This window comes from Pseudoliparis swirei, chromosome 8 (assembly GCF_029220125.1).
Source record: "Pseudoliparis swirei isolate HS2019 ecotype Mariana Trench chromosome 8, NWPU_hadal_v1, whole genome shotgun sequence".
NCBI lineage: Eukaryota > Metazoa > Chordata > Actinopteri > Perciformes > Liparidae > Pseudoliparis > Pseudoliparis swirei.
The window spans coordinates 9,588,468-9,609,369 of NC_079395.1; the positions used below are offsets into that span (position 1 = coordinate 9,588,468).

The 20,902-nt window shown below is 41.2% G+C and overlaps 1 protein-coding gene across 1 annotated transcript in view; it reads left to right on the forward strand.

Annotated features, from left to right (window-relative positions):
• gpr158b (G protein-coupled receptor 158b) overlaps positions 1-19,554 on the forward strand; it is a 43,975-nt gene extending 24,421 nt beyond the window's left edge. The window contains exons 6-13 of the mRNA XM_056421485.1: positions 3,715-3,824; positions 5,172-5,410; positions 9,632-9,770; positions 14,112-14,217; positions 16,004-16,150; positions 16,273-16,516; positions 17,163-17,713; positions 18,530-19,554. Of these exons, the coding sequence (XP_056277460.1) occupies positions 3,715-3,824; positions 5,172-5,410; positions 9,632-9,770; positions 14,112-14,217; positions 16,004-16,150; positions 16,273-16,516; positions 17,163-17,713; positions 18,530-19,492 (2,499 nt within the window). The 3' untranslated portion in view covers positions 19,493-19,554. The remainder of the gene's footprint in view (positions 1-3,714; positions 3,825-5,171; positions 5,411-9,631; positions 9,771-14,111; positions 14,218-16,003; positions 16,151-16,272; positions 16,517-17,162; positions 17,714-18,529) is intronic.
• The last annotated feature ends 1,348 nt before the right edge of the window (positions 19,555-20,902 follow it).

Genomic DNA, 20,902 nt, shown 5'->3' on the forward strand with positions numbered 1-20,902 from the left:
AGCCTCCTCAGCTAAGCCTGGCGCAGCTGCTGCGCTCTGGTGCTCGATGCATTTTTTAACAGTCCATCAAGTTCTAGCACAACTTGTTTTAAAAATACATCTGCTGAATCATTGATGGCAGAGGAATGGGAGGTTGGATGCAAACCAGGAGGGCCACCTTCTTTTCTCTGCGATATAGAAACGTGGCTTTTTATTGTGCAATCCCCTGTGACTAAGTCGTACCGCATGGGTCGGGCTGCAGAATGGCTGTGTTTGTGTCCACCTGTATCTGCGTATGTTTGTGTGTTTGTCTTTATGGGCAGGATGGGGTGGCTTTAAATCTTCACATTTTCCTTTGCTGGTGCGTTTGTGCGGGGATTTGCATTTCTGCATTGATACGTGGGTGTAAGAAACAGCGTGGCCTACTTTTACCTCGTATTTGTGGAGGTGATTTATTGTTTTTATCTTTCATGGAGGCTATACCAGAGAGCTGGAAGGATGGATGTTTGCTGAGGAGGCAAAGAGATGAAGGTGCCAGGTGGGATGCTAATCCTAACCGCAGGTTAATTTAAGTGCTCGGTGAATTGTTGCACCCTTAAGGCTTGGCACCATTTTGTTGGTTAATCTGTTCTTTACATATTTATTTCTTTGTGCCTATGTCTGCTCTATTATTTGATTCAGCCCTAACAGTGGCAACAACCTCATTCAAGTGTCATGTTGCTTCACAGAAGCAGAGGAGAAATTGAACAAAGGTGTTTTGTGTAATTGTCAAATCAGTTGTCATTTTACGTACAAAAAAAGACATCACGCTCAAAGCCGCTCAAATAAATAGTTGTAAATTATCCAGATATCAAAAGACTATATGTACTGTGACAAACACTGCCAGACAAAGTTAGCCAACAGCTGGGGAACATAGTTGAGCATTTGGAGGTAAAAAGTCAGATAATTCCCAAATTAGTTGGTGGAGACCAAAAGAGAAATAAAAGGAGAGTAAATAATGACCTGATATTCATCATGTGATCTGTAAATAAGCCCTTGTTTGCAAAGACGTTCACAATATCGGCTTTACAAGGGGATAAGACGATGGTGTTGTGTGTACAGCTTGTTGTGTTGCACTATAAAGTGGACACAACATCAGTTCATGCAGATTTAAAATAACACCTCAATATTTTAGTTTAATATACTTGCTGCTCTCTTTTGTTGATACAAGGCTGCGCTGTACTGTAATTATGTCTTGACAAACAACAGTGTATCCATCAACCCAGCCCCTCTCTGTGGGTTGACAGGTATACCTGACAGATGAATTTGGTATTGCTGGCACAAAGGTACGAAACATGGCAACCTCTCAAACAAGAGTCTTTGGAAGCTGCACAGAGTCACTGCACCCGATTGTTACGGGCTAAGAAATAGTTTGGCTCATTAAACCTCAAATTGTTCTTGTTTTTTTATACTTCTATTTGTATACAAATCAAAGTATTTGATAAGTGTTAGGAGGTAGAATTTGAAACTGTGGACAGTGAATCTTATTGTTATGCCAAGCTAATCGCTTCCTGGTTTTAGCTCCATAGCTCCATACTTAATACCTTGACTTAAAAAAAATGTTTATCTTTGCCTTAAGTAAATAAGTCCTTTTTCTTAAAAGCGTATTATTGGTATAAATGCTATGTCAAGGCTGTCTTCCACAAAATAACTAATTTTTAAAATATGTCTTTGTCCGAACTATGTAGAAATTAATTATTAGGTTGCAATTTTTTTTGGAAATGAAAACATAAAATGAAATTCTTAACATCATATATCACCTAAGATCCTGAGCTGCAACAGCACTAAAAAGGAACACGTGTTATTACGGTTCTTATGATAAAAAGGACGTGGGCCTCTGCTCTCTCATGACCAGCATACCAATGACGGACTTCATCACCGCAAGGTTTTGATGATGATTGTGGCTGGAAGGAAACTGCTTCGACTCTGTGTGACACGTTCTTAATCAGGAGGTGAGAGAACATTCTATATCGCATCGCTATATTCCTTTATAGCATAGCTCAATTGAGAGTGGACTGACTAAAGGCTGAAATGGGGATGTTATGACAGTTAAATGACACACTGAGCCACATGTTGGTCAAATGGGTTATTCTGTCAGTTGTAAATTATACAAAAAAACATGGAAACAATGTAAGTGTCCATGTTCCCGTGACATCACTTCAATGCATATTCATTATGTGCCCCTTGAAATTCCTGAATAAATGTCAGGTTTGATATTGTTGTTATTTCATCGCTTGTTTTTGCGCCACACCATTTACTTTGCATTTATGTTTAGGTCACATATAGTAAACAATTATACATGTAGTAAATCACATAAAACCCAAGTTGCTGTAACTGCCTTTAAACTGAAATGAGTTTAAGGAGATTTGGGTTTGGTTTATTAAGATAGATACCATGAAGGTTTACCGGATTTTACCTAACCCAACAACTAAACCCGGACACTGAACACTTAACAGAGTATTTATTCAAGTAGGCTATTCTCTATTTTGAATAACAGGCCCCAGAAGATCTTTCAGAATGAAAAGAAATAACAGTGTACTGCTTTAAATTTTTGTATTCAAAATATATTTACTCTTCATGTTAAAACAAAAACACAAATGAGTGTCTTTCAAAACAACAAATAGTAACTTGGTAATATAAAAACAATAAATTAGCAGATTAATTAATTACCTTAATAATAATGTGCAAAAATGGAATTGACACAAATTAAATCATCTCAGCTTTCGTTGGCAAATTCCCCTTTTCCCTTTTCTCTCCCCTTTAACGTTACTTTCCTATAGCTGAACTAGAAGACTAACAGATGTGTAGTATTATATTAAACAATAATTAAATCATCATTCAATCAATCATTACATGTGGAGCACTGCTTTTGCAGTCTGTAATCACAAAGGTAAAACTTAATAACCTGTGTATGCTTTGTGTGAATTGATGCAGAGCACATTTACACAGCAAGAGTGACTCAGCAAGGAGTCGTTCTTTAACATGCTGGAGGTTGTGTATCCGCAGGTGAGAAAAGACAGTTTTCTCTGCTTCTGTGGTAATGAGAATAGAGTCCCTGCACTGGATCTATCGCTTCACCCGGGTCACTGGAGATTTGACATGAACCCCGTGAGGTACACGCTAATGAAATAAAACACAGCTGCAACCGAAGCGCAAATGGAAGATATTTACAGCTTGCCATGAGACTTGTCTCGTCAGCCTGCCACAGCCTCATCTTTAACAGTATAAGTGTGAATAAAGTTCACACCAAGCTGGAAATGGAATGAATTTATGAGCCAGCGGCAAATCACGCAGACCAAAAATGTCGGTACATGTGCTCACTCAGAAGCATGAGAGTCTACGCACTGTTCATACAAATGAACGTGCAAAGACTCAATGCAGTTTCTTTTTAAATACCACCAGTGAGATAGGAATTAACCGTTCAAACTCTCTCTCATTTTTTTCTGTAAGCTGACAATATGAGCAACGTTCAGTTGAGAGACGGCGGAAGCTCTGGAAGCCCAGGATATCTGTGAGGCCAAGTCTGCCTCCAGCTCTGGTTCTCACATGCTGACGACCTGTTTTTAATTTCTGATTCCTTCTAACGCGAGAGGAGTGTGACAAGAGTGTGTATGTGTGTGTGTGTGTGGGGGGGAGGGGGGACAAATATAAATATGTTAATTCAGTGTGAATATTAACTGTTGTGCCACTCTGCAGGTGATGATCATGTACTTCCATCCCAGTGTGTTCCGCTGTATCCTCCTGAGGTGGGTTCGCCTCCTGGGCTTCGCTGTCATGTACGGAACTGTCATCCTCAAGCTGTACAGGTACTGTGCACTGCAATTATCGGAATCAAAAGACTCAGCATATGAGATTAGACATGTTCTGTATGTTGTACCCCTTATTCCCTTCTTCCATCACCTCTCTTCCTATTTCCTTTTCCTTCCTTCTCTCCTCATCTCTGTTTGTCTCTGCTCCTCCTCCTCTTCCTATCGTCTCATCTCCTTGTCTTCTTATCTCCTCTCCTCACTTTTCTTTCCGTATCCTTGACTCCTCATCTTTATTCTTCTCACTTCCTACCTTACGTCGTTCTGTCGCCTCCCTTTTTCTCTAATCACCCCATATTCTCCCCCCTCCTCTCCTGCCCTCTCCAAGTGTCCTCTCTCCTTCTGTCCTCCCATATATCCTCTCTCCTCTCCAGATAATATCTAGCCCTATGAGTCAGCCGTAGTGTTTCCATAATTCAGTCTGCAATCACACACATGCATGCTGTCAATAAGCACATTTGAATTTCCATAAGTACGGTCTTTCTGCATCTGCCTGCTGAAGTATCTATGAAGACACATACTCTCTTCCTCCTCTACAGCTCTAAGCAAGTGTTGCTGAGACGGTAGAAGGGGTCAAAGGCCGCCCAGAGTGCTCCCTTGGCAAAATTACCATTTGGATTTTTTCCCGAGCTGGCTGGGTGTGCCCTGAGGCCAAGCTCTTATAGCCCGGTCTCACTGAATATATATCAGAGATAAGATAGATTTGTCAGTCTGGTCGGGAGAGAGCAGATGAGCACAGTGTAGAGAAGATAGTAAACAGAGAAGGGACTGTTTGTCTAGATGGGGATCTTTATATAACTTCATCTTTGTCCCCCATATAGCTCTCCTTACCACCATCAAATCCCTTTTAAACCATTCTCACTGATGCATTTCTAATTCCCTTTCCAGAGGCAGCATTGTCTTGTATGAAGGCAGTGAAGATGCTGTGCAGCTTACCAATGAAATGCCTCTGTAGTCTAGTATGTGAGCTCCATTAGATGGACCATCTCTAAAAAAAACAATGTTTTTAAAGAAAACTGACACCCATAATAAAATGTGTTGAATTGGGATTGAAAAAGAATATATAAAGAAATCTGTCACCTCATTCTACTCGTATTCCTTTGTTTATTTATCCTGTCAGCACAAGAGCTATTACAACATGATTTGAACAAACTTGAATGAAGTTAGATAACAGCGTCTATTTCTCCCTCATCTTTTGAATTCAAGTGGGCATGTTAGCAGCCGGGGGTGTGAGTTTTCAATCACCATGAAGAGAGTCTCTGACTCACCTCCACGACTCATCATGGTTTCAGCCAGCAGTCTCAAGTCCTCGGGCGAATGTTGTCCTCTTCCTCCTCTCTCGCTCAGGGTGTTAAAGGTGTTTCTGTCCCGCACGGCCCAGCGGACGCCTTACATGACCAGCTGGCGGGTCCTGCGGCTGCTGGTGGTGATCCTGCTGGTGGTGCTGTGGTTCCTGGTGGCTTGGACCTCCTCTGTGTGCCAGAGCCCCGAGCTGAGTCGGGCCACGATCGCTGCCGGCCTCACCCCAGAGGGGCTGCAGTTCAGCATGTGTCTGCTGGATCGATGGGACTACATGATGGCTGTCGGTAAGTGTGTGTGTTTTCTGTGTTTCTGCACTTGCTTGTACCCAATGTGTCGTGATGTCTTTGCAGGATAAGAAACCAGTGAGGACATCTTGCTTCTCCTTACCACTAAACTGTAAGGAGCTTTTAGGGTTAACAGCTTGGGGGCGTAGGCTGCTTGGGTTTAGAGAAGTTGAGTTGAGAAACTTTTGGAAAAGGCTTCAGGCGGGGTCAAGGGGAAAGAAAGGCCTGTTACCTAAAGGCCATTTTGATTGTAAATGCTAGAAATCTTTTGATTTTGCAAAAACAGTTTATCTAAACTTTAGTTTGATTCTGCATTATACAGTACACTGTGTAGATACACATTCCTGATAACTGCTTAAAATGCTCCTGCCTTGTAACTTAAAGGTACCCTGGGGAGTTTTGGAGGGTAGCGATGTTTCTGTCAGTGGGTTTAAAGTCCTCAGGCTCCAAAGCCAGGGTGCTCTCAAGGCAAACAAAGGCACAACGACTGGGTTTTCAATAGTGTCACCATATATGACCCATTTATTTAGAATAGTTTAGTCCTCTCCTATACTTTATAGAAACCGATGGTACCGAAAGCAAATGGATTGCATGAAATAGAGGGGACTGTTTGAAGTCGTTAAACTGCATCTTGGAATTTCCAGCAAGTCTCAGGCACAATGCATCCATTGTTGTTCAAGTGACAAGACATGTCAGACGGAAATAAACAGGTACGGGTTGGGGAATAGTAACAATGTGATAAACGTCTTGAGCAGATTTCTTGTCGGAGATAAATAGAGCCACTTATTTCAGTGAAGCTTGCCTGAAGACATGATTATATTGTAATGGGCCTGTTTACTCAGCACCCCGCCCTCACATTGTGGAACACCTCTGCTCTGGATTTGAGGTTAAATAGATGCAGTTGTGAATTTTGATGATAGTGTGTATTGTTTGATTCACTTTTACCTGAAGGTTTTTCTTTGAAACAGTTGCTGTATATCAAACTCACAATAAGATGGAGTGCACTGCCTCTCAAGCAGAACACCTCCAGAGGGAAGGAGGTGCCACAAAGTCCCTCATTTATTTTGTACAGCCCTTCACCACTAGCATGTCTCTCAGGACATTCCGGAGGACAATCCTATCTAGTTATATAGACAATGATCTATCACAGAATAAAATGGTATAATGTATTGCAGGATATTAGATATAGATATATGAGAGCAAATCCAAGCACAATAACAGTCTAGTCACCACAATATGTCGGCTTTATTATCTAAACTGAAGTCAATGTGCATCAGTTGTATTTTAGCTGCAACTTCACCTGGATTTCTCATACTCGGTTCCGCTCTCTCTATTTTATCCCAGACCTTCATTTTGTGCTCACAGCACTTCAAGTTTCCCTTTCCTATTCTTTCCCATTCATCCATAAATCATGATTTACATACCGACCTCGACTTACCGCATATAAAATGTATAAAGTGAATCTCGTGTCTGACTTAGAAAAACAACACAGGCTTATTAACATTTGCTTTCACTTAACCTTTAAATAAATTGCAACATCCTCACCCACAAAATCTGAATTTATCAGCAATTTCAAGCTGAGAATTCAAGAAATACCAACAGTCGTGGAAATAGCAATTGCTAAAATTATAGAAAACGTAACAAATGTTCCGTTGAGATTTGGAAAATGAAGCCACGATACAGATGAACAGATTGATATGCACTGTCCCTTATCAAATAAACCAAAGTAAATGTATCTTCTCTGCATATGACAAAACACACAGTTATGGTCCATGGCACACACAAAACACTGTGGGACGTCACTATTTTAATGCAACTCTTCAACTTTCTTTTTTTTAACAAAAGGTCTCACAAGAAAAGCCTGAAATAAATTAGACTCCCTCTCTGCTCTCCCAAAACAATAAGACAATAAGAAAAACAACTGGCCCCAAATAATCATTTTCACACAGTGCCTAAAATGACCAGAATCTACAACACTGTCAAGCTAACAAGCAATAAGAGCGATTGCATCGGTGAGAGGTTTCTTTCCCTTGTGTATCTGGTGGGTCCCGAGAGGCCCCTGTGTGTGCTTCCTAATGACAGACTCTTGAAGCAGGAGAGACTAATCCAGTTTGGAAAGAGGAAAAGATGAATCCCTGAGAGAAGCTTGGGCTGCCTCTGAAAACTGATAGACAGAGAGAGAGGGAGAGAGAGAGAGACGGAAGTGGCAGGGAATAAGAAGAGTGGAGTCTGTGATGTCTGACACTTGGAGGGATGTGGGAAACGATGCAGAGAGAGAGAGAGTTTTTCTGCCCGCTGGGGGAGGGGGAGAGGAAGAATTTAAGAGGAAGAGAAGAAGACGGGGGAGCTTGGCGAAGGGACACTCAGGAGAGACGACTGAGCAGCGCAGCATCTTCAGGGGAAGTGCCTGTGTGTTCCTGCTGTGACAGCTTTCTTCAAACGCAACACTTTAAACGAAACACGTAGAGCACAACAATCCCTCCGTTCGGGTCAGTGTGTATTTGTGTGTGTGTTCAAGACAAGAGATGAAATGAGAGATCCTCGCTGTTGAACACACTGGTGTGCTGAGGCCACACTGGAGGACCCTGCAAAGCTGCGTTGGAGGATTTTAACAATGCCGTTTAACAATGCACGAACAATTCAGAGAAGCTTATGAAAAAATATATAATTCCTTGTTTTGTGTTTTCATTTGTTTTGTTGAAATGCTGACAAGTGAACTCATGTTTGTCTGGAAATGAATAAGTCATCCTATTCTGTCTCAAAATGCGTTGCGAAATGGAGCTTAAGCGAAACAATATTGATAATGACAACAATAAGCAATTCATTTGCACGCCGCTCTCCATGCGTCATGATTCAGAGGCTAAGTACCCAGTAATTAGAGATGATTTATAGACTCGGCCTGTTCATGAATATTAATGTTCCGTAATCACCGTAAGGAATTTAAGGACTCATATGCCAAAACACTATTGGCACAGTTTGTTGTTCTCCTTTATGTAAGCAAACAAAACAACAAGCTCATGTCGCTTACATCAGAGGAAAAGTAATGTTTGTAAATAGGTTGTAAATATATATATTTTTAACGCAAGAAATAATCCTAGGATTATTCTTTCAGCCGCCCTAAATATGTGTACATATAATGTCCAGTATATTTAAAATTATGTTGATAATCCTGAAGGTGGCTAATTTCCTAAATAAATGTACTGTGAAATTGCACGTTGTGTGAACATCATGAGATCGGACAATAGCAGGAAGTCATCAACACATTGTCAAGGAAACATTGGAAAAACACAGGGGGCTGAATTAATAACTGCTCAATTTGGAGTTGCATAGACCTTCAACGCAGCGTCGGGGATCCACTTTATACCCTGATAGCTGCAGACCGATAACAGCATTGCTGTGTACCATTGCAGTGATTCTGCATCCTACCTTCCAGAGCAACGGTGCTGCTGTTATTTAACATGCCACTATAGACAGAGAGTAAATCAACGATGAAAGGATTAGTTTAGCATTTTGAAAGATACATTTTTGGAAAGTTCTCTCTTGAGAGTGAGATGATAAGGAGCTGGAGCCGGGAGATGATCAAACCTAGAAACTTGGGGAAACGGCTAGCCTGGCTGTATCTATTGGAAAAATCTGACCATTAAACATGTGTCTAATGTGCTTAATCAATACACAAACAGAAATGTTAATAATTCATCTCTAAAAAGTTATATTTAAGAGTGGGTTTAAGTGTGTTTTTGTCACAGTCTGGTACCTTCATGCGTGAACAGAGCCCTTCAGTGTACTGAAGGTCATTTTTTTGTTAGCAGATACAACATTTTAATCAGTGAGCTTTAGAGACTTTGGAGGGCATGTTTTGTAACTTTGGAGAGAGGTAGCCATCCTTAAGAGACGCTTAGCTAAGCTAATCGCCTTCCAGCTCCAGCTTTTGTATTTAACTCAGAGACATGTAAGTGTTATTGTGCTCATCTCACCCTCAGAGAGAAAGAAAATGTGTGTGTTTCCCAAAAAGTGTAACTATAACTGTAAAGCTTTTTGGGACGGAAGTTTCCAATCTAAACGGAGGTAATTTATATTTTAAAATACTTTTGCGGGGGATACAAAGAGTTAATTAACGACACTAGATGAAACACCGAAAATGATGCAATTAAAGACGACACAAACTTAAAATCAGTCTTCTGATCCTCTTGTGACCTTTTGTTTGTTTCCTTGATGTCCCAGCGGAGTTCCTGTTCCTGCTGTGGGGGGTGTACCTCTGCTGCGCCGTCCGCACCGTCCCCTCGGCTTTCCACGAGCCGCGCTACATGGCCGTGGCCATCTACAATGAGCTGCTCATGTCGGCCGTCTTCCACATCATCAGGTAGGTGAGGGAACAGGTGGGCGTGAAGAACTGTACGCTTGGCCAAACGTGAATGGCAATCATCATGTCTTCACAGAAAAGTAAGAAGGGAAGAACAATTCTCTTAGTTTTCTTGATGAATATCTTCGCGACAGTAATGAGGAAATAGCGTGAACAATGACAACTTTACCCCTCTATGCAACCGCTGCTTCCTCCTAACGATAGAGATTGTTGAGTGTTCGAGTGGCGCATTACAAGTGTTCAACATGTCTGGTGAAAAGTTCTCCCGCTCCCTTCCTCAGGGAAATGAACGGCGTCAGCAGAGCAAGTTGAAAGGGGGTGAATAAAAAATGACACAGCATTTAGATCTACTGTGCCAGAGCCTAAGTAAACCCTCCATGCCCCTAAAGGATTGTTTGTCACAGGTGGCAGGTAGCAAAATATACTAATATATATTTATATATATTAGTATATTTTGTATATACTTGGAATATTAATTGTAAACATTTTTTTCATTTCAGTAATAGTCATATATTTCCTTCACATGGGCAAGAATAATCAGTATCATAGTCTAAAACATCACTAATCAACATTTTATATGATTCAATATTAACAAAGGATTAATACTGTAACCATGTATAGGCTAATGTCTTAAACTCACACAGAGCTATCACCCACAGTTATATGGCGCCTTTTAATTTCTTTAATTTTTGGTTTTAGTTTTATGGCCCAGAACATTTTTGACTCCATCTCACTCTCCAAAGGTTCTGATAAGCCAGTATGCGACCTGCCAAGCACCAAATGGAGCATTTAGCAGCTAAAGCCCGAGATATGTAGGTCAGCAGCAGTGGAGTCCAAAACAGAGCTGGAAGAAGAGATAATATCAAAAACACGACTCAAAATTTCATTTCATTTATTTATTTATTTGGCCGTACACATCATTTAACCCAGGGGTAAATGTGTCAGTCGTAGCTATAAGGCTACATTTTAACCGTAGTCCCTGTGGCCAGATATGACAAGCCTTTGTAAAATGGTTGCTAATGTAGCTCCATATCTGCTAGAAGTGTAATAAGGCAGCTGTTGGCTCACACATTATCCATTACAACTTTGATAAATGATCATGTTTTGTTCTCAGCTTGTTTTGCCCTCGTGGCAAAAATGAAGAATCTGTGGCCAATGTTTTCGTTTAGTTCCTCCTGTGTCATTGCGCACACAAAACAATTCAGCAACAGATTAGCGACACAGTTGTACAAGTTTGTCTCCAGCTGAAGCTCAACGCCTCCACATGTTGTGCTGTGGATGCACATGTAATCCGGCATTGGAAGACATCGCCGTGTTGAATGCTTAGCAAAGCATCCTGCAGGCTGGTTTGATGAATGTTATTTTCCTAACTTCAGGCAGCCTTTTCATGTTTGTGTTGCATTAAAATCATCATGTGGATGGTTTGTGAAAACCTACATTATTTCCCTCTGAGTCTGACTCGCCTACAACGATGCATTCCTGTGTGTCTCCGAGGAGCTTATTTACAGACAAGCTGTTTTTTTTTATGTGCCAAATATCGGTTTTTAATATCTGAGTTGAGAAAAACAGGACTGTTCAAAGAATGGTGGAAGTAGTAGTACCTGCATATTTTCAAAAGACTCGAAAAGCAAAGAATACTTTGTCTATCCTGTTGCAGTCGGAATAAAACCGGTCATGTGTTTTTTACATTACGTCTGCAGGAGCCGGGGGCAAAAGATTCCATTTGTCACACTTTCACTGATAAAACTGTTGGTGATTGAATATTCTTTCGTTTATGCAGCGCTCTATTGTGCTCAGTGGGAAAAAAAGGAAAAGATCACGTCCTTTTAATCTGTTGAGAAACTGAAAAGTCCAATGGGTCCTCCGTCACCAGTGGTGTGAAAATGTTATAAATCAAGCTGTTCTTGCTTTCTGGGGAATAGACTTTTTTTCAGAGATAAGGCTGGACTTGAGTGGAATGTGTGTGTGCGTGTGTGTGTGTGTGTGTGTGCATGCTTTTGGATATCTAATTTGAATTCTGAGTGTGAATGTGATTTCTGGGCGTGATGACAAAGGACCAACAACCTCTGAACCACCTTGGTGGATCCCTGACCAACTTTGTGGAAACAATTGTCTCACGAAATGTGTGCACAAATACACGCACATCCGCGCACACACACACACACACTCACACACACGCACACGCACACACACACACAGAAGCACAGAGGTATCTTTTCACAGACTTTGTGCAAAGTACACTTAACTCAGCTTGATGGTGCCTCATCATTGTATTGATGTATCTGTCATGGAGTCTGGAGTTGATTAGTTGTGGAACATTGGGGCCAAAATGCAGCCCATTGTTGGAGCCTATTTAGGCTTTTGTGTTGTTTTAATATTCTCGATTAATAACTGGAGGGATGACCTGTGGTGGTACTTGTGGATACAACACAAACTATGATGAAAAACTGCCACAATAATGTAGATGATGTCATGTTTTAAAAGAAGCAACCACAAGTTACCACGTTGCTGCTGTGAGCTTTGACTTGGACAGCTCTATACACATTGTTTTATGTGTTTTACTTCTTAAAACATTTTGACAAATTGCTTCTGAATACAGCATGACAATAAAGATAACAGCAAAAGATGCAGATGAAATGAGGTTCAACAGCGAACAGATGATTAATAACGATTGAAAGAATGTCATCAATTTAATAAAAAAAATGTTTTCATAGGGGACTTATACGTCATCCTCTGCCTACAAGAGGAGTTCAATCATACTGACAGGCGGTAAACAAAAGGCAAATACAAGCAGCCATGCCAAGCTTTAAAAAAGCAGTAAAATCAATTTTAAAGTCATCAGTCAGCCGGTGAAGGGGAGCAATGATGTAGAAAATCACATCAGTCTAGATTCTACATAAAGTCAGTGTTTGGGTGTCGGCCATAATCTTGGATACTATTTGAGGAGATGCTCAAAGGCTATGTTAGGGCACTATGCGTCCCATATTTTCTCTGTGCAGGGTCCAGGAGTACAGGTCAGGCATGCCATTATGGGCCAGAGGCCAGATGTGTGTAGCTTAAGCAGAAGACAAGAACCAAATAAGAGAAATCTTTTGAGATTTCGAGAATGTCTGACAGATTTGACATGCTACCTACCCAGATAGAACAATTACTTATGTTGAGACCAGCTGTGTAAATCTATAGGGAAATGTTACAGCCTCTGTTTTATATGAAGCTGAAAAACTATGAAGACAGATTCTTGCTGCAGGAGGTCAAATAAAAAAAGGCAGGCATTGTTAATAACACTATTATAGATCATAATCTTATAGATTTTAAAGATCTTGTTTTTTACAATGTATTATATGTCTATATTAATCCTACAAACAGTACATTGTGATGGTATTTTCCCATTACATCACACAGTATGTAGACTCTTTTATATTTACATAATGTACATAATCATCCAGTTCATGTTTACCCATTCAATATGTATTTATTTGCACTGTTTTTATTGTTAACAATATCCAGAAAGTTAACTTGAATATAAATATTTCTTTCTTATTTTATTGTTGGTCCCTTGCTTTGTTTAAACTGTATATTTATACCTATTTTGTAAGTACTTGTGTACATAACAGTCCCGTCTGTGCTTTACATTTAATCCTCCAGCTTTGTTGTCCTTGTAATTAGTGGTTATTTATATTTATGTGTAATAAAAGAGAGATATAAAAAAAAGAACAAAAGAAAAACAGATTCTCATCATAGTTGAACGGTTGACATCTCTCAAGCTGGCCAAAGATCAAAGAGTGGAAGAGAAAAGACATAACGTTATCTAGTTTTAGTGTTTAAAAAGTAAGTGGAGAATAATAAGTACAATATGGCATCTATTTTATAATGGTTAATCTTTCACTCCTAAAATGATTATATACACACTTGTACCTTTGCCTTATTTCCATTGGTTACATTTGTCTATATTTGAAGCAAATGTGTTGTGGTTGCTATTCATCTCATGTTGGTTGGCTAATTCCAGGTCAAAGACTCCTTCCAAAAGGATTTCATGAAACGGCAATGAAGGGAATGAGGTTGAAATCACGTCGAGAACAAAGGAGTTCAAACAGTGGGGATCACTGCTGAGCTCTGGACCGTATATGGCTGCCTTAAAATGGTTTTGCTTTTATGTCTCTGAACAGTTTTTGAAGTGACGCTTGCTTCTGGGTTGTAGCAGCCTACATTTTTGTTTTCAAGAATCACGAAAGGCTGCTTTTAATGTCTGTGCTTGTGTGTGTGAAGATATCTCAGCGAGTACTCGATTCAACTGGCTTTGAGAAAGTGAACAGAATTCCTCCTGCTGACGTCTCTCTGCAGGTTCACTCTGGTGCCGGGGCTTCACCCCGACTGGATGCTCATGTTGTTCTTTGCTCACACTCATCTGACCGTCACCGTGACTCTGGGCCTGCTTCTCGTTCCAAAGGTAACACCCCATGAACCACGTCAGGTATTAGTTTACTGGGCTGTGGGTCCGTGGTTGGAGGTCACAGTCTATAGGCAGCAAATAATTGAGCTACTGTCTATCCATTGTGTGTACTTCTACACCTTTACATCTCAAAGTGACACATTTAACTTTTTACTCCACTGCATTTATCTGGCATATATAGTTGTTAGTTACTTTATATTTTGAGATGCATACAAAAACACATGATAAGCCTTAAAAAGACTCAAAGTTGAGATTTAATCAGTGGTTCTCAACCATTTGATTTTGGGATTTCTAACAACTCCAGTTTCTGGTTTGAATCCCTTGTAATGTTTCAGATATTTCTGAGTTGCCTTTAGTTTTGCAACTAAGACCAACTATGATATAGAAAGAGTTATAAACTACTCTAACAACCCCTCTAATGTATCGTGCAACCCTTTGGAGGGGCCAGCTACAGGAGGTTTGAAACCACTGGACAAAACTACTGTTTTTGAACTATAGCTCCACCTCAACCAGCTGCAACAGTAAAATACTACTTACAGCCTAATTGGGTAGAATGTATGAGTCAATGCAGGAGTACTTTTACTTTAAATACCGTAAATATATTTTGCTGATAATACTTTTGTACAAATTCCCTAATTTGGAATGCAGAGCTTTTCATAACACGTCTCTACTTAAAATGCATCATTACATACTATTATGTTATTATGTTATGTTACTATAATACATACTGAATACAGGCATGTATTTAATCCTGTTGAGTTTAGGTATTTCTATGTTTTGATTGGAGAAACAAATTGTCATGGATTTTGTATTTAGTACAAACATGTTCATAATGGCTTCTGCTGTAGGGAGCTTGTGTATACAATAGTCTATTAATCATCTGAAGTTCATTTGATATTAGCGATCTGCAACACACACAAACACACAGATGCAAACAGGCACATTTGCCGCCATTAAACTCATTCAAATTGCATTAGTCGTTACTGTAATTTAGCTAAGCACTTCCGTGGGTGTCTTTATGTGCAATCTCTCAAGTCTGATGGAAAACATTTAATTATCCCGCTGTGTAAGAAATGCAATACACCTTCAGCACTCTCTGTTCCTTCATTGTTTCTAAATTAGGCGCCTCCGAGTTGTAAGTCAGCTGAGTACACAAGGATAATGAGGCACAATGGGAGGAAGTTAAACTTACACTGCTTCTGTTTCTGAATCTCGGCTAAATATTAGATTTCTTTGTTTCCCAGATTTTTTATTTAAGCACAGATGAATATGTTTGGAGATGAAAAATCTAAAACAAACAGACAATTGAATGTGTTATTTTAATCAAGGAGGAGATTAGTGGCAGCCAACAGAAGGAGATCAACTTGCATTAAGATCACTTAAATTGGAGTTATACATGCATTTTGTTCGTGATAATTATTGATTGCTGCAATGAAGAACACATTAAATACACAATCGAGAAAAACACAAATCTCATATAGTTTTTTTTTCTGTATTCTGCTGTTAATATCTTTGGGCTGTCAATTCTTCAAGTTTAGGAAGTTAACTTTTTTCGATAAATAATATCTATATCAGTGAATATGTTTGCTTCAGGGAAATGCATTTCACCTCCAATAACCCTTTTAGCCAACAGATTATGTCATACAATACATCTAATCAGACACATCCTATAGGCCTGAGTAATATTGTTGGAGGAACTACATTTCCAATTTGACATTTTGTTCTCACCCTTCCAGCAGGCTCAGTGATGCCATTCTTTAAACTTACTCTCCATCTGTCTTAGTTCCTGTCCAAAGGGACTCAGGCCAGGGATGACATTGCCACCGAGGCCTATGAGGAGGAGCTGGACATGGGGAGGTCTGGCTCTTACCTCAACAACAGCATTACCTCGGCCTGGAGTGAGCACAGCTTGGACCCTGAGGATATACGGGTAAAGTAGCATTTAGGATCATTTGTGTTAACCTGGAAGTTGGTCATGAAAATCAAAACCAAACAGCAGCAATGTAATTATTTAAAAGAGACCAACACTCACAGTCTCACTCCTGTTTTCAGGAGGAGTTGAAGAAGCTGTATGCCCAGCTGGAAGTCTACAAACATAAGAAGATGCTCGCCAACAACCCTCATCTCCAAAAGAAACGCAACTCTAAGAAAGGTCTGGGTCGCTCCCTGATGAAACGGATAACAGAGATCCCAGAAAGCATGCACATACACCGGCAGTGCAGTCGTGAGGACGGCAGCGAACACGGCAGCAACCGCAGCACCTTGAGGAGAAACCCGCTTGAACCCAGTCATCACGGTGAGAGCACGCCTCCACCTGTTCAGCCTGGACCCTGAAACTGAAGCAGCTGAATGGAATCCAGCCATCTTTGATGTTATCTTATCTTATCCTTCACATCTGTGCCGGTGGCGACATTATTAATGTGACAATGGCCTATAGTATGTGAACATAATGATAAACATACCATTGTTTAGCGTACTAACACTTGCAAAATTACAGGTATGTGTCAACAAACCATAATAGAGAAATACACAACATATTATAACATTTTGACCATGCTGACCAGGAATGGCTACACACAATTGAATGGCAATCCATCCAATAGTTGTTGGAATATATCACTCTGGACCAAAGTGGCAGAATGACTGACCAATGGGGAGACATCACCATCCATAGAAACACACGCTATTATGAACCCCATTGCTTTTCTTGGAGGACACGCCCTGCATAGGATTGGTCAGGCATCCATGCTTGCGTGAGTTACCGGCGGTAACCCAATTAGTTGAGGTCCTATGCCCTGACCAATGGTCTTCCCTGGCCATAAGCAATCCAGGTCAATGCCCAACATGTCTGAAAGTTAGAGGTGTGGCTGCGAAAGAATTATTGTCATATCAGTAAATGTCTTCCACTTTGATGCCATTTTATTGTTTTAATCTTTCCTCAGGCAAACCTTGGGATGACTCCCTGAAGAACAAAGACATATGCTTGAAGAAATCCCTCAGCTATGACCATATTGGTGACCAGGATGAAGAGACTGCGAGTCAGACCGGCACGACTGCAGGAGACCATATGACTCCTGTTGGAGGCGGTGGGGAAGCATCTCTTCTGAGTTCTCTGATTGGACGGAAACACACCAAGAAGCAGCTGGAACCATCGGCTACCCCACTGGAACCGGCTGAGTCCACTGAGCCTGTTCCACTGTGCTGGAAATCAGCCAGCGCTCACAACTTGACGCACGAGAAGAAACCTGTCCACCTGCGGACCTCCATCATGCAGAAGTCTCTGAGTGTGATTGCGAGTGCCAAAGAGAAGATGCCGGGGCTGACCAACAAGACGCAAAGCGTGGAGGACACCAGCAGGAAGGGTCTGAAGGGTCAGGAGGAGAGGGTGCTGTCTGAGGTGGATGAGACCCCGGAGCATTACTCCAAGATGATCATCAGTCAGTCAGTGGAGTACTCCAAGACACCCATGAAGATGGGAATCATGAAACAACAGGTACTGTTATCAGTTATATTCCAAATGGATTGATGCATTCACAAGTTATGTAGCTCCAGCGATGAAAAGTTGACTTATGTTATCAATTAATCCATCCCTGAAAAGTGGGCAATGAGAGATTGAGTTGGGGCTTGTTTCTTTAATTAGTTTCTCTCCCCAACAAAGAGGAGTACATATTGAGAAAACAGGCGAGACATTTGACCAGGCTTAGAACAGGCTGACAAATATTCTGACTTTTTTAGTTTATGTGGCATTGCCATTTGTGTGAGTTAACATATTCCTATTTACACAAAGCAGCATTATTAGCATGCATTGGGTTAAGTCCAATTCTCACACTCCTTTTTGCTCGGCTTTGGTCTTAACACATGTCTAGGGGAAGTATCCAGCCTTTCAGCGATGTTCACCAGCTAGATGCTGACTTTGTCTGCTGTGTAAAGCTGTGGAGGTAGACAGTCAGTGCAGCAGACTTTCTTCACCGAAAACTGCTGCCTGCATGACCACAGACCCTTTTACACCCAGACGTCTCTGTTGGAACGGTTCCGGAGTTTGAAGTGGTGCATGGCATCACATGCAGCAGCTGTAGTCAACATTAAATTACATCTCCATGACAATGAAGCAAATGTATTCTCTGACAAAGTCCTTGAAATGCAATTGAAAGCCCTGGAGAAAGTTAGTTTTGTGTCTTCATAGCTTTCCATTGGTCAGGCAAAACAAGCATTTTGAAGACATTAGCTAAAGCATGGACATTTTAGCTCTCTAATAATGTAATTAACAGCATACTTACTGGGTGGATATTTTATTGTTTGACTTTAACAGGTAAGTGGCAGCCAGCCATCCATTTGCTCCGAGACGGGGAGGAACCTCGACGACGTGTCCGAGGTTTGTCCCTGGGAGCTGGAGGAAGCGCAGACTCCCCCTGAACCCAAGACCCAGAAACATGTTTCCATTGCTCCTGGAGAAACCACCACAGACCGGAGAGGCAGCACCAGCTCTGGAATCAGCAAAGGTAGCCGCTCCCACCAGAGGCAGAAAACAGGGCAGTCCCCTTCCAACAGACGCCACTCCAAAGATAAAGGCGGAGAAAGGGAGGAAAGCCGGGAAACACGGAAACCTCGACCACCCAGGTCACCTCTCCCTCTAAAGCCAGACGTCTGTCCCTGGGACTTCGATGAGCAACCGATGCTGGGAGGAGATTCAGGTTCCCTTTCCCCGGACAGGATCAGGCACAAGAAAAGTGTCACGCCCACTGATGGGAAACCCAAGCTTCTCCACTCAGACCACTCCAAGTCCACAGGGAGCCTTTTGCAGCCTCCCTCCATGATGGTCGAGATCTGCCCATGGGATTACACCAGCCCACTCTCACCTAAGCAGGAGAAGTCTTGCAACAGCCCCACCCTTCACAAAAAGAAACGAAAAGGCTCCTGCTCGTCCAACCACAAGGCCGAGAGGGAGAAAAGCAGAGAAAGACGGAGCTCATCCAGCAAGCCGGTATCAGAGAGGAGACGCGTTAGCCAGTCGTCAGAGTGCAGCGGGCCAGTTTCTGAGCGGCGGAGGAGCTCGACCAGAGACCCAGAAGTGATGGAGGTCAGGAGGGCGGCGGTTTTGTCCCGGGAGGCCGAGCTCTCACACACCAGCCTTCCTCAGACGAAACAATTTACAGAGAAGAAGAAAGAGAGCTCTTTGAGTACAAGTTACAAACCTGCAGTTGTCAGCACGGCAAAGGTGGCGGATGTTTGCCCCTGGAACTGTCAGGAGCAGGACTCTGGGGAGAGAGTATGATGACTGCTGAGATGATTATATTCTTTTTTTCACAGACAGAGGACAGAGCCACCGAACGACAAAGATGTTACATTGCAAGTGAAAAAAGATTGTGAGCAGAAGAACATGTATCCATTGATCTGTCCAACGATAACTATTTTCCGAATAGCAAACATCTCGTTGTTACATTGCAGTGAATGCAACTTTGAAGTCACTTTCGAGGATTTTTTTGTCTAGACTTTTGCCTGCACATTCATCAAACTTACATTGTGTGTATGTTTTATCACATTGAGTACATCAAGCCAATTTGAAATTGTGTCACATCCGTATTCTTCACCAGCAGGTCAGACAATCATTTGTCACAAACATAGTAAATGTTTCGCCTAATGAGCTCATTGTTTCTCGCTACGCTGAGGATGTTTTACGTTACGCAATAAGCCAGTGGAGATTGTTGCATCAGATGTTGATGATGAAAACAAGCAGGCAGCAAAGAAGAAAGAAGAAGAACATGGGATATGAGCTCTGAGAAGCAGGACCAAAGCCCCAGACACAGCGATGATGCCTTAGCTTTAGGCCAAATATTTAATTCATGGCATGAAAATGATCTGTTTGATTAGTGAAACATGGGAATAACAAAGGATCGTAGTACAGCTGGATTTTAAAATGAGACAAACTATATCTTTTAGTAAAATACACAGTAGGTATTTTTCTAGAAAAGCAATTGCATGTGGCAAACTATCAAGCATCCAATAAGTAAATGTCGATTGGTGAACTTGTACTAGGACAGAGCCCTTTTTATGTTGTTGTTTATGGTATGTGACTCTTTACATACCACACAAGGCTTTTCAAATGATGTTCATTGCTATCAATAATGTACATACATACTTCAAAAGGCTTGCCGTTACAGTTGCGCAGCACTAAAATATCCATGAGGCTCTCCCTTCTGTTGATATTTATTTACAGTTTACTCGCTATTCACGCCCTGGATGTTTCTTCTCAAAAGAGGCTGTAGTATTTCTACATATCTAAAATAATGTGAGGAAGTCTTTCAGGGACCAAAACCAAGACTGACAAGGGGAGAAGATGTGAATAATGCATTTTTCCCCTGTGACTTAGTTGCCCATTTTCCATCTGCTTGAAGTCACCTTCGTCTCTAAAAACACAACAACCGATGACCAAATCTCTTTTTTCTCACTTTATCGCAAACAGCTGATGAGTCATTTTACATTTCAACGCCATCTCCAACAACAAAACAGCACATTTCTGTCCTGTAATAAGCCACCCACTAAATTGCACCATACAGAAATACAGTCACACACGATAGTCGATTCAGCTTCATCACAGTTGTGTGTGCATGACATTCACCAGAAAGCATAAAAATCAATTGCATATATTAAGAAATATGTAAAAAGGAATGGTGAGCACATAGGG